General features: G+C 43.3%; 1 protein-coding gene across 1 annotated transcript in view; it reads right to left on the bottom strand.

Moving 5' to 3' along the window:
* Positions 1-13,121, bottom strand: part of PLCB2 (phospholipase C beta 2) — a 453,229-nt gene that overhangs the window by 125,988 nt on the left and 314,120 nt on the right. The window contains exons 10-11 of the mRNA XM_069208592.1: positions 6,392-6,538; positions 1,580-1,737 (exon numbers count right to left, since the gene is read on the bottom strand). Of these exons, the coding sequence (XP_069064693.1) occupies positions 1,580-1,737; positions 6,392-6,538 (305 nt within the window). The remainder of the gene's footprint in view (positions 1-1,579; positions 1,738-6,391; positions 6,539-13,121) is intronic.

Here is a 13,121-nt window from a genome sequence, read left to right as displayed (position 1 = left end):
TACTTTTGTCACCCTAAGTGGAAAGGGTATGCCCAGACCTGGGCTCACTGTGCTACCTCGAAACCGGTCCCAGAATGATTGTTTTTGGACCGGGAGGACCTGGCCTGGCAGTTCGGGCAGCACTGTTTCCATGTGGGAGCAGGGTCAAGACTGATTTGCATATGGCTGGGTCCAAACTAGGTTGGCTTGTTGAGAAGAAAAAATGATGGATTAAACCCAGATCTGTGACTGGGGGTGAATGTTTGATTTGTTCCACATTCCGTCCATCATCTGTTCTTTTTGTTCGTGTTGCCCCTACATGAAGCATACACAACAGTTATATTTCAATCCCTTATTTTATGCCCACTATGACAATCCAGCTTTATGAAAATCAGTCTTGGGGCCCAAATACGAGTTTGGAAGACGGGATCACCTGTGTGCCAAACGTCTGACGGGGTGGTTGCCACTGTGCCGGCTACCTCGTCGCCGGCCCCATTAAGACTTTTCTGCTGTGCTGACCGGCGCAAACCAAGGTCTTCACTGGTCAGCCCAGCAAGAAAGTGGCGGCAGCATTGTCACTTGCTCGTTATCGAGCCAACGTCAATGCTGCTGCTCGCATGGGGCACCCTCATAATGTGCACTGCTATGAGGGTGCTGGGCAGGGGGACCCCTGCACCTGTCCTCCGCCAGCCTTTTCATGGCAGTGAACCACCAAGAAAAGGCTGGTAGAGAACTGGGTTGTTATCAGCAGGGTGGTGCTGAGCTCAGCACCGCCCTGGCTGAGTCCAACCTGCACTGCTGTCAGCCCGTCCGGATCTCTGATCCCACCGGAGATGGCAGTAGGTGACTGCCACACTCATAATTAGGCCCAAAATCCTGTAGAAAAAGTTCACCCGATTTACCAGGTTTCCTCTAGACAGGATCACAAGCAAGCTCAGACTGGCTTTGTCTTGTTAGGTTTCATCACTGAGGTGCAGCTTTAGTTCAACGGTGCAGTATGTGCATCTGGGAGGCACAATCACAATTAGGCCATCTTGCTTAGGAAAATAAGGAATGTGATTTTCGGAATGCGTGAATTAATCGCAGTGGCTTGTAATTCTTGGGTCACATCTCAAACCATTGTTTTTTGTGATTTTATCATGTTAGCTATAAAGGATTCAACTGGGATATCCAAGGCTTTCAGCTTAACAGCCGCTTTGTGCATTTAATCAGGACTCAAGACTGAAAATGAAAAACACTGAGAAAGAAGGTAAATTTGTGGGCACTTGGTGTACCAAAATCTAACTCTTGCTTTTCTGCTATCTCCACCTAAGTCTTAATCATTTCATATTCTAAGGAGGACATCAGATTTTTTTCAGCTTTAATGTAACACATTTTTTATCATCTGAAAGACGCAAAAACTGTGAACTTAATACATGATGGGAAAGAGAGCCAGGACAGATCTCCTTGGGGCGAGGTTAATATTGTCACACCAGCATTTTCCTATCAGGCACGCAGCCGCATGGCGGAAGCCTTGAAGGTGGGAAACAGACAGAGTGCAAGAGGCCTGAAAGTAAAATACTGTTGTTCATTTAAATGATATTAGAGTAAATCACCTTACCTTGAATAGAATTTCAGTAGTCATGGTGAAGCCATGGGTTATAATGGGTTCTTCTTCAGGTGGTTTTCCCTTCCAGCAGTCCAGTTCCACGCAACGACATCCAGAAAGGAGTGTCTGTCTGTACATTTCGGGAGAGGAAATTCCTGAAAATTGGCCAGCTGGATAGGGTGGGCAGGAGGCAGAGTAAGAAAGAACCATGTTACTAAATATGACCATGTATAGTTATTATCTGTGCTTAGAAGCTTCAAACATTTGAACAAATAAATACATCACAACTTGACAACCAGATAGACCTTCTAGGACTATGCAAATGTACTGTATTTGAAAAAGAATTCTAGTTAACATTCTTTTGTTTTACCTAGGTCTTTGAGCCATGTTACAGCACTGAATGCACTGAATTACTTTTAATATAGTTGACACGCACATCTCAAATAGGGTGTGTTAGTCAGACAGCAATACATTTTTTTCAAATATTAAGTAATGCTAACATGGTAGCTTTGGGAGAGAATAACATCTCCGGGGTTTTAGAAAGTATCATGGTATGGACCATCATGCATGATACAGGTAGTACTTAGGGGGTCATTCTGACCCTGGCGGTCGACCACGGGAGCACCGCCAACAGGCTGGCGGTGCTCCGTCGAGCATTCTGACCGCGGCGGTTCAGCCGCGGTCAGAAACGGAAAGTCGGCGGTCCCCCGCCGACTTTCCGCTGCTCGGGAGAATCCTCCATGGCGGCGGAGCGCGCTCCGCCGCCATGGGGATTCTGACACCCCCTACCGCCATCCTGTTCCTGGCGGGTCTCCCGCCAGGAACAGGATGGCGGTAGGGGGTGCCGCGGGGCCCCTGGGGGCCCCTGCAGTGCCCATGCCAATGGCATGGGCACTGCAGGGGCCCCCGTAAGAGGGCCCCACAAAGTATTTCAGTGTCTGCAAAGCAGACACTGAAATACGCGACTGGTGCAACTGCACCCGTCGCACCTTCCCACTACGCCGGCTCCATTCGGAGCCGGCGTCCTCGTGGGAAGGTAGATTTGCCCTGGGCTGGCGGGCGGCCTTTTGGCGGCCGCCCGCCAGCCCAGGGCAAATCTCAAAATACCCTCAGCGGTCTTGCGACCGCGGTGCGGTATTTTGTCGAGGGAAGACTGGCGGGCGGCCTCTGCCGCCCGCCAGTCTCAGAATCACCCCCTTAGTCTCTGAGAAGCCAGGGCAGTGGTGCTAGGTATACTGTGGGAATTAAACAAGCAAGGTATTCAAGTGGAATAAAAACTGTATAAAAACTGCATTACGGCCTAGTGCAATGTGTAAGCTAGCATAAAGCTACAGTAATGTTTAAAGTGTTATGCTATGTTGAACCACTAGGTTATCCAGGCACTTGAGCAGTTGTGTAGGCATGTGATCCCCGCAGAATTATTCAAAGAGCCAGGTCTTCAGCTTTTTGCAAAACTCAAGTACAGAGGAGCAGGCTCTGATGTGTTGCGGGAGGTCGCTCCATGCTTTGGGTGCGATGTAAGAAAATGAGCGACATCCTACTCTGCTTTTGTGAATACAGGGGGTATATGAGAGTGAGAGTGAGGCTGAGTGTAGGGTTCTTGATGAGTTGTGGAAGTGTATGCATCTATGGCAATATGTGGGTCCCGTGTTGTGTAGGGCTTTGTAAGTGTGAGTGAGGAGTTTAAATTGGAGGCTTTTGTGAATGGGGAGCCAGTGGAGCTCCCTGAGGTAAGATGTGGGTGCAGGGAGGCAGGTTGAGTATAAGTCTTGAGGTCGCATTCTGTTTGGTTTGAAGTATGTTCAGGAGTTGCTTTGAAATTCTGTTGTACATTGCATTCCCTTAGTCAAGTCAGCTTGAGGTGAGTGTGACGGTTCATCTGGTGTTCTGTGGAAGCCACTTGAAGATTTTTCATATAATTTGTAGGATGTGAAAGCAAGCAGAGCTCACTGCGTTGACTTGTACCATCATGTTCAGCTTGTCCAGGACGATCCCCATATTTCTGGCGTGGTTAGTGGGGGTTGGTGTGAGTCCCAGTTCTGTAGACCGCCAGGTGGGTTCACATGGGGAGTTCTTCTTTCCAAATACCAGTATTTCAGTCTGGTCATTAATCAGTTTAAAGCAGTTGGTTCTCATCCATTCCACTACCAGGGCCATGCAGTTGGTGAAGTTGATCCTGGTGGTGGGTGTCTTGTCTATCAGGAAGAGAGGATAAGTTGAGTGGCATCTGCCTAGGAGATGATGGTAATGCCTTAGTATCTGGTGATGCTGGTGAGTGGTGCCATACAGAGGCTGAACAGAGTGGGGCTGAGGGATTGCGCTTACAATTTTCTAGACCTTGGATGTGAAAGGTGGCAATGAGTTTTTCCTGTGAGGAAGAAGAAGATCCAGTTGAGCGTGGTCATTGGATACCAATACTGCACTTGAGATATCTTCTGATATGTTTTAGCTTCTCTTTGGTCAAGGTCGGTCCTGATATCACGAGTGGCTGTGATAAGTATGGCTTCTGTGCTGTGGTTCTTTCTGAAACCTGATTGTGTGTTGTTCATTAGGTTGTGATGTTTGATGTGGCTTGTGAGTTGTTTGTTGATGGCCTTTTCATTTACTTTCACTAGGTAGGGAAGTAGTTAGACAGTTGGCATTGGTCTGAAGAGGCTTCTTGAGAAAAGCATTGACTATTGCATGATTTCAGGCTTCCCGGAAGGAGGCAGAGGCGATGAAGGTGTTCAGGATGAACATGAGTGTTGTGCAGATTAATGATGTGCAGAGATTATAGATGTTGTGGGAGCAAGGGTCTGGTGGGGTCGCAGAGTTTTTGAGACGAGGTGATGCTGTTTTTGGAAGCCGTAGGTGTGGTGAAATCTTTGAATATCAAGAAGCTTTCTTGGCTACTGTTGGAGCTTCCTTCGATGCGTTCAGCTAGCACTCTTTTCTTGGTTTCTCTTAGTTGCTGGTATCCTCTGAATGCAGCTTTGAAGGTGGTTTAATTGGTGTCTTTGTGGCTGGCTCTTCAATTTCTTTCTAGCTGTTTGCAATTTCTTTTTATGTCCTGGAGGTCCTTTGTGTACCAATTGGCTTGCTCGTTGGATTTTCTCTGTTGAGTTTGGTGGCTGTGAGGGAGTCTGTGCAGTTCTTGATCCATTTGTTAAAGTTGTCGATGTCTTTGTTGATGTTGTCCGCACCATTGGATTGGTCCGTGTGGAGGGCTTTGAGCTATTTTGAGTCTAAGATTTTGCTCCAGCTGTTGCTGGGTAGGATGACGTTGGTGGGTGTGTTAGTCTGCGGTGTGCTTATTTGGAAGTGGATTATAGAGTGGTTGGTCCATGTGAGGGGTGTGCTTGAGGGGTGAACTTGAGTTGAATTTGTTGTGGTTTAAGGTGGTGAAGCTGCGGTCTAGTGTATGTCTGGCAATGTGGCATATATTATGAGTTTTTTTTTCATTCTGGGGCAGTGTGTACAATGGCACCGGCATCATCACTTTATCTGTAAGCTAAGGCATGACTCTTCTGTCAGAGGAGTAAGCAAGATAGTTCAGTAATCTGAGAGTAAAAGGTAACAAGCACTAATCCTAACACTTTCAGCAACATCTCTGGTATCTTGCTCTGCCATCTGGTACAGTAAAGTACGCCTGGCACAGTGAAGAGGCAACTAAGCAGTACAATAAGCAGCCCTGGCCTACTTCAACATATGTATTTGCCCCTTAAAGGCTGGCAGGGCAATACTTTTGCAAATTTAAGCAGCACCTTGTGTAGGTTTGCATATTAACCATCGTCTTATTAGTGACATCCTAGAATTCTTCAGCAGTACTCTGCTAACAATGGATGCATCCTAAAGTACTTGAGCAATACTCATATATACATTATAAGAACCATTGCATATGACTCTGTTGCAATATTAATAATAAAATCATAAATTCTGATGGTATCTGGCTTTCCTTCATAGCTATTCCAGGGCTTACTGAACGGCACAGTAAGAGTGATAGGCGTTATGTCCTGGCTCACTATTTCTTTTTCCTGACATGTCATTTTTGATGGACATCTTTTCATGTAACAAGCTACCTGTCATGTGGCACTAACATACGCATGTTCTGTATCCAGTTCTGGTAATAGGCACTCAGTGCTCTTATATGCACGTGTGCGTTATTGCTTCTTTGTATTTTGACACGCTGTACATAACTGGATTAATTCGTTTGTTTACCTTCAGCACCATCAGTCAGTCACTACTTTCCAGAAAATGTCCTTGAACGAAAGAAGGAACATCGCCAGATCCCTGCCCACTTTGGCTCACTTCGTGTGATGTTTTGCCAAGGCCAATTTGGTTTCCCTATCTGGCCCTAGTCATACCTGCACTGTCCCATAAGTTATACTGTCCCACAAAGAATGCTAATCTAGTAGCACCATTAGTAGACAGGATTTGAAACACATGGGAACCAGCAAAGGAAAAATCTCAGGTGTGACAATGGAATCAGACAGGCACTTCTCAAGTCATCATTTTTCATTTACATGCAAGCCCTTGATTCCAATATGACTGCTCATAAAGTGTCTTTGAAATATCTTTGATTTCATATAAATATATTTTGTACTAATCTGTCATTGTTGAGTAGTGAAGTGCAAAAATCTCGACCAGTTTAAATTAATTTATGAGGCACTTTTGTCTCCAGCATCACCCTGACCCACCGTTCTGCACTAAAGTTCAGTTAGTCAATATAAGATTGCCAAGGAGTAAGGAAATTTTGCAGGCCTCATTCAATTACCTAGTGTAGTGACTCATAAAAATATTTCACATGACAGAAAAAGTTTCACGGCTCTTAAATCTAGTTCTTACCTGTGAGGTAGGTATTGTGAGATGAATTGATCAAATAATGCGAGAGGGGTTGGGTCATGTCTTGATTTAGTGTCAGCTGGTCTAAGGACACTACACTGTTCTCAGGACCACACAGGAACCAGACCATACCTTCTGGGGATAATTGACCTGCACAAAAAAAAATTGTTATTGAAAATATAATGGTGTCTAGACATTGTTTCTAAATTTAAACTCAGTAGAAGCAAGTATTAGTCATTCTGCTGATGCTGATTGGAGGTACCACTGAGAGGTAATTATTGCTCACTACCCGGTGAAAAAATATCCCCTGTAGTACAATATAGTGTACAGAGTTCATGCCAATGGTATAATCATAGCATGTGGTAAGTAATTGAATTACAACAAGCTGTAATTGCATTATAATCTTTGATCACAAATAACCTATCCCAAAAAGACAGAATTTGTCTCTCACAATATGATTAGATCTGAGCTGGTCTTACAATAGGTAAACCCATAACAAGCTTCCACAAATTCAAAGTTAGTTATGGATGATTACAAAACCTGCTTTTTATTCCGCAAACAGAATTTATATTGTAGGGGTAATATTCCAGCGTAAAAATGATTTGTAAATTGGGTTATTTTTACCAATACTGACTTGTTAATGCATGACAGAAAAGGCATTTTGGCCCTCATTAAAACATTGGCGGTAATGACCGCCTACCGCCACGGCAACGGCCGCCAACATACCGCCACATGGGGTACAAGCTGGCAACGCGTATTATGACCGCTGACGGTATTCCGCCAGAAATCTGGTGGAACACCGCCGACTGTCATGGCGGCAGACAGTGGTAAGGCGGCACTGATGACAATAGCACCACGACGCCTGTAAAACACCGCCGGCCGTATCATGAGCAATGATATGACCTGGCGGTGTTTTGCTGGCGGGCGCTGCTGCTGACAGCAGCGCCGCGGACCGTCTCCAGCCGGAGGACCCCCTGCAAGCAGGTAAGTCGGGTTCTCCGACCGGAGAGGGGGGTGGGGAGTGTTGTGTGTATGTGTGTGGGGGGGGAGTTGTGTATGTTTTGGGATGCATGCATGCGGGTGTGAGTCGCGTTGGATGCTTGTGTGAATGAGTGATTGTGAGTCTTGTGTGTTGTGGATGCATGTGTGTGACAAGGTATGTTGGTGTGTGTTGTGGTGTGTGGGTATGTATGTGTGCATGCGTGGGTGGAGGTGGGTATGCGTGTGTGCATGTGTCTATATGGGTGTGTGTGTGTGTGGGTGTGTATATGTGCAGGGGCAGGTGCGGGTAGGGGAGTGTGGGGGTGTACTCTGGGGTGGGGGTGCGGGGGAGACCTCTATCAGTGCCAGGGAAGGGTCCCCTGGCACTGATAGTGCCTAACGCCATGTTTTCGTGGCGGTACAGAAACCACGAAAACCATGGCAGTAGGCCGGATCGTAATGCCGAGGGTGGGAATGTGACGGCCGCCGGTCTGGAGACCGAAGTCTCCAGCCCAGCAGCTGTTACCACCATGGCGGTCGGTGTGTTAAAGGGGTGGTGTTGGAGTGTAGCTTTTATAATCAAAATTAACATGAAATGTTGACAAATTAATGTATAATGATGCCGCCTAGAAATTGTATTAATGTGCTTTTACTAAACGTGTGTTTGAAATGTGCCCACGGGGAGTGGCCACCAATGTATACGATGATTAACGAAATGGACTAATAATGAATTATTAATGTACTAATGTGTGATTTTGTATTAGTATTAAGAGTATATGTTAATGTTTTTGCTAATTAATCACTAGGCCTTAGTTAGCATGAGTCGGGGCCTAGCTGCCCGGTTTCATATTAAATGTGTTATTCCTAACGTGCAATGTGCTGACTTGCTGAAGGACATGTAGCCGTACATTTCCAGAAGCTAGAAGATGTGTGTAACCATAGTAAATTCTTCTCATGGGACTCGACTTGCTCAAGGAGACATTCTTGCCGAATGCAACAGTGTAAACTTGCAACAGGTACAAGGTCGCCTGAACTGGTATAGACAATAGAACTACTGACTGGGACTGTGAGAGGACCGCAAGAACATGAAATTGTACCTGACATTCTACCCGTTGGAGACATCAATTACAGGAGCCAATAAACTACGTGAGAACTGTTCTAAAGTGACAATTCTAATAAAGTGATTACCTGATTATTGGATGGAGATAATGGTGCGCCAAAACTTGCCCAATTGGAAATTAGGGGACTGTACAACAAGATCGATATAATTCTTGAACACAAGGAGAAATCAGCCGTTACGGGCCCTTTGCTGTCACCTAGCCACTTTGTCACTCTGACTTTGCTGATTGACTTCGCAACCCATCCTCACCTTACTTTGCCTGCCCAATTCATGCTTTCCTCCTTATGAGGGAAGTGTCCCTTATTGCCCCGTCTTGCTGAACTTTGCTGTGTTTCCTGGCTGATGGCGAATCAACTGATGTCCTGAGGTCGAAGGCTGACTCTGTATGCTGACTCATTACGAAGGGTAACTATATAATGATGAAATTGTAATTGTCTGTTTGCCTTTCCTTTCTAGGTACCAACTGCTTCTTTTGATAGAGACCATAGTTAGATGTTTTCTAAATTTGTGTTACTAAATTCTTTTGCATGAAGCCCAACATGCTAATGCTAATTTGAGGTTAGTTAAGGAGTTCACTGAACGGACGCAAATAGACAAATGACTGAATCTCTGCTTTGTTGAATAAAGTGCTAATGATACTCTGCTAAGATTAATCCATGTTGACATTGTGCTTTGTTCTAATGTTTATGATCACTGCTTTGATGAAATCTTATTCAAGTTGCCATATTGTGACATTGTTGATGGGTTTTCTGGTATTGAGAATAATAAACTTACTCGTAGAAGTGTAATCAATAGGGAATAAATATTATAAATCTTACTAAATTCTGTGTGGTTATTCATGCCTCATCGCTGCCTTGGGGACCGCCACCTCCCCAGGGCTTTCGTTTTTAAAAATATGGGGGGGGTCCCCGCGCCTTAAGCCTTCCCCCACACTTCCAGGTAGCCCATAAGGGCTTTTTATTTTTAAAAATGATAAAATTAATCAATAAGGAGGAACTGCAGGGGAGCCCACGAGGACACCCTCGTGGTCCAAGATAGCCCATAAAGGGCTGGAAAAAAAATAATTCAAAAAATCCCTTATAGCTCAGTGTGAAGGTTTGCAGACCTTCACACTGAGCTTTGGGGGTTCGGGTCCAGCTCAACTCAATTAATTTTTTTAATTATTACTATATTTAAAAAAAACAAATACACGTTTTTTATTTTAAATTGGAGACAAATAAGTCATTCTAAGTATATCTGACATCAAAGCCTAAAAAAGTCTATATTTCTCCCTCTCACTTTCTTTCACTCTCTTTGTCTCTCTTTCAATCAATTCTCCCACTCACAGACCCACTCAGATACTCATGCACCCACTTAGACCCACTCAGACAGTTACGCATCCACCCACACACCCACTCAGACCCTGATGAAACCAGTCACAGACCCTGCGCACATACTGACGCACCCACTAAAACACTCATGTATGCACTCTCACACCCAGACAGCCACTCTGACAGCCACTCTGACAGCCACTCTTACACTCAGAAACAGCCTCTCACATGTATTCTCACAGAGAGGCCACTACCAACTTCTGCCGTGCATGTGCAAAGGACCGTGCACAGTAGCGGGTTGGGTGGTTAGGGGGTTTGGCTGCAGGCCAGCCTTTGCGAGCAACCCCTACTGCGCACAGAAGGCCATGCACGGTGCAAGGTTGGGTGCTTATAGGGAATTGGCCAGCCCTGTGACCAGCTGCTGCCGTGCACATCCGAAGGCGGTGGTTCGATTCACATATAGTAATGAAAAATACTATAAGTTAAAAAAAACATAGAAATTCACTGAAAAAAACAAAGGTTACAGGGACGTTATCGCTAGGTTCTAAATTTACTCGAACAAAACCACAGAAATTCAGCAGTTAACATGCGCCCTAAGGTAAATATAACTCGTGCCTTCGCCATGCACTGCTAATTACGCCACATATTATATCATTGATGACATATTCTATGCTATCTTTCATAATCTTACTGCAACATTTGCAAGAAAATTATTAATGAGACAACTGTGCATGGCGAGGGCGCGAGTTATAGTTACATTAGGGTGCTAGTTTTAGTTACTTGAAAGAACTCTAACTGCTGAATTTCTGTAGTTTTGTAAGAGTAAATTCAGAACCTAACTATACCATCCCTGTAACCTTTGCTTTTTTCAGTGAGTATATATATATATATATATATATATATATATATATATATATATATATATATATATATATAATTGTTTGAGGAACAAGAAAGAAAATGCATTCAATGTAAAGTTAAATTTTTAAGTAATGTGCTCCCACATAGTAATTTACTTGTGGAAGATGATTTTATGCAGGAGTTACTTGCCTTGGAAAAGAAATGCAGGGAATCTAATCTGCAAATGTGGCTTTGGACAAGAGCAGAAAAGTATGGATATATCTGCAGGTGGTGACTCACACTTTAGGCCCAAGTCCTCCTTTACCCCACACACACTCAGAGATACCAAACCTCTATTCTCTGAGGCTATTTGTGCTCTAAGGCACCTTCAGGAACACGACAGAGTGTATTATGGGAATAAGAAGAGAGAAGGAGAAATAAACAAGCTTATTTTGCAACTGTCTAACAACAGGGATTGCGTTGTAAGAAATGCTGACAAAGGAGGCACTATAGACTTATGGCCTCAGGGCGTGTATCTTGAAGAACCTATCAATTAGGAAGATTATGAATAAACACGGGCATCTACTCAAAAGTGATCCCAAGTTTGGAAACAACATTTCTAATAAACTCTTTATTGCATGTAGGAAGGTGAGATCTTTCAGAGGCAGACTAGTCAAAAATGATGTCAGGAGTGGAGTTACCTCATAGTTACAACCCAGAAAGGTGTTTCAAAAGTGCAATAAGTGTAAGGCGTGCAAACATGGGGAGAATACACCATTGGGTAAGAAGATTAAGGTCACCAAAATCTAAAGTGTAAAAGTGAATTTGCTACGTACATGCTGAATTGTCTGTGACAGAATATATATGGGGTGTACTATATCACAGGTACAAAAAATAATTTTGCAACATCTCAGAGCAATAAAAATATAGATTAAAGCTACCCTATAGCAAGACACTTTTGGAAAGTACACCAGGGCAATAGTGATCCATTGAGATATTCAATCATAATTGAGGTCCCCAAAAACCCAAGGGGTAAAAATAGAGAAAAGGACCTTCACAGATTAAAAGCAAGATACATTTTGAGCTTAGATTCACTTGAACCAAGGGGCCCTAATGTGGATGATGATCAGCATGTATATGTTTAGCCAGCCTCGCTGTTGCTGATTTAAGGCGCTTTAAGTAATTACCTTTTATGTATAAATGCTTTTTGTGATATTTTTGTGTTTTCGTGACTGTATTGCAGAATATAGAAACAGGTAGTCAGAAGCAAATATAGTTAGATTATTGCCCACTTAGGCTTTATCAGGTTATTGCTTTGATGTATTATCATTTAACATTTGAGTTTATGTGTGCGCATGATAGAATGGTCTATTTGTGGAATGTTGAGATAATTTAGCTTTTTCAGACAAATATTTATGTGTTTTTTTTTTATTACGCGAAATTACTGTAGCTTTGGGCATTGAACAGACATATTTATACTTTGTTTTCGATCATTATGTTATTTGGTCCAATAGGACAATATGGATGTTTGCCCACATAAGCTTAGTTTTTTGCATGAGGCGGGTGTCTATAATTCGCAAATCTGTAATGTGCAATATTGTTTGATTTGAAATTAATGTAATACAATATATTATGTTAAATTATATCATGCACCACAGTATAATTTGAGCTGTATAGTTTGGGCTGAGTCCAATTGTTTCAAGATATACTACTGTGAGCGCAAACTTCATTACAAGTTGGCTGCCGCTGTTTTGTGTCATTTTGGATTTGACAAGTAGTCCTTTGTCTATTGTTGTATTTTGAGGGTTTTTTTAGATAAAAAATTGCAAACAAAATGGTACCCAGTATCATGACCAAGGCCCAGCAGAGGCCAAAACATGTTGATGTGTCAGCCGCAATAAATATTTTCATGTAGAGTGATGGGAGTGCCATTCCTTTTTGTATTGAAGAGAGTTGCTGTGTATCATTAAAGCATGTGGGTTGTCATGCTTCAACGAGCATCAGCAGTGTCCTGGTGCATGTCAACACACGCTGCAAAACATACAACCACACACATATATGTATAGAGTTATATATATATATCCGTGAACAAGGCGTAATGCCGAAACGCGTTGGAGTGGTTTTGTTTTGCTGTTCAATAAATTAGAGACATTTTGTACGGAGGTGTCCTGGCTCTCTTGGAACTTTAAGAGTGTGTTTTTTATATATTCAAAAATGCAAAGCATGACAGGAAGTAGGTGCTGAAGTATTTTGCTTTTACAATTCAGTCTTTACCATGAATTGACATTACTCTGCATTCTTTTCCTCACAGATCCCTTTACAATGCATGCCTTTAACTCACATGCCTTTGCTATGCCAGGTAACCGGAGGTAAGTGTAGTCATGTATGTACAATAATATAGCTATTTTTTAAAGGGTTGCTGGGAGGATACCCCCAAAAGAAACACGTAAATGGGGGATTGGGAGGGTTTAACTCCAAAAGA

This window comes from Pleurodeles waltl, chromosome 9 (genome assembly GCF_031143425.1).
Source record: "Pleurodeles waltl isolate 20211129_DDA chromosome 9, aPleWal1.hap1.20221129, whole genome shotgun sequence".
NCBI classification, from domain to species: domain Eukaryota; kingdom Metazoa; phylum Chordata; class Amphibia; order Caudata; family Salamandridae; genus Pleurodeles; species Pleurodeles waltl.
The sequence above is the reverse complement of the archived record's forward strand: the minus strand, read 5'-3'. Positions and strand labels throughout refer to the sequence as shown.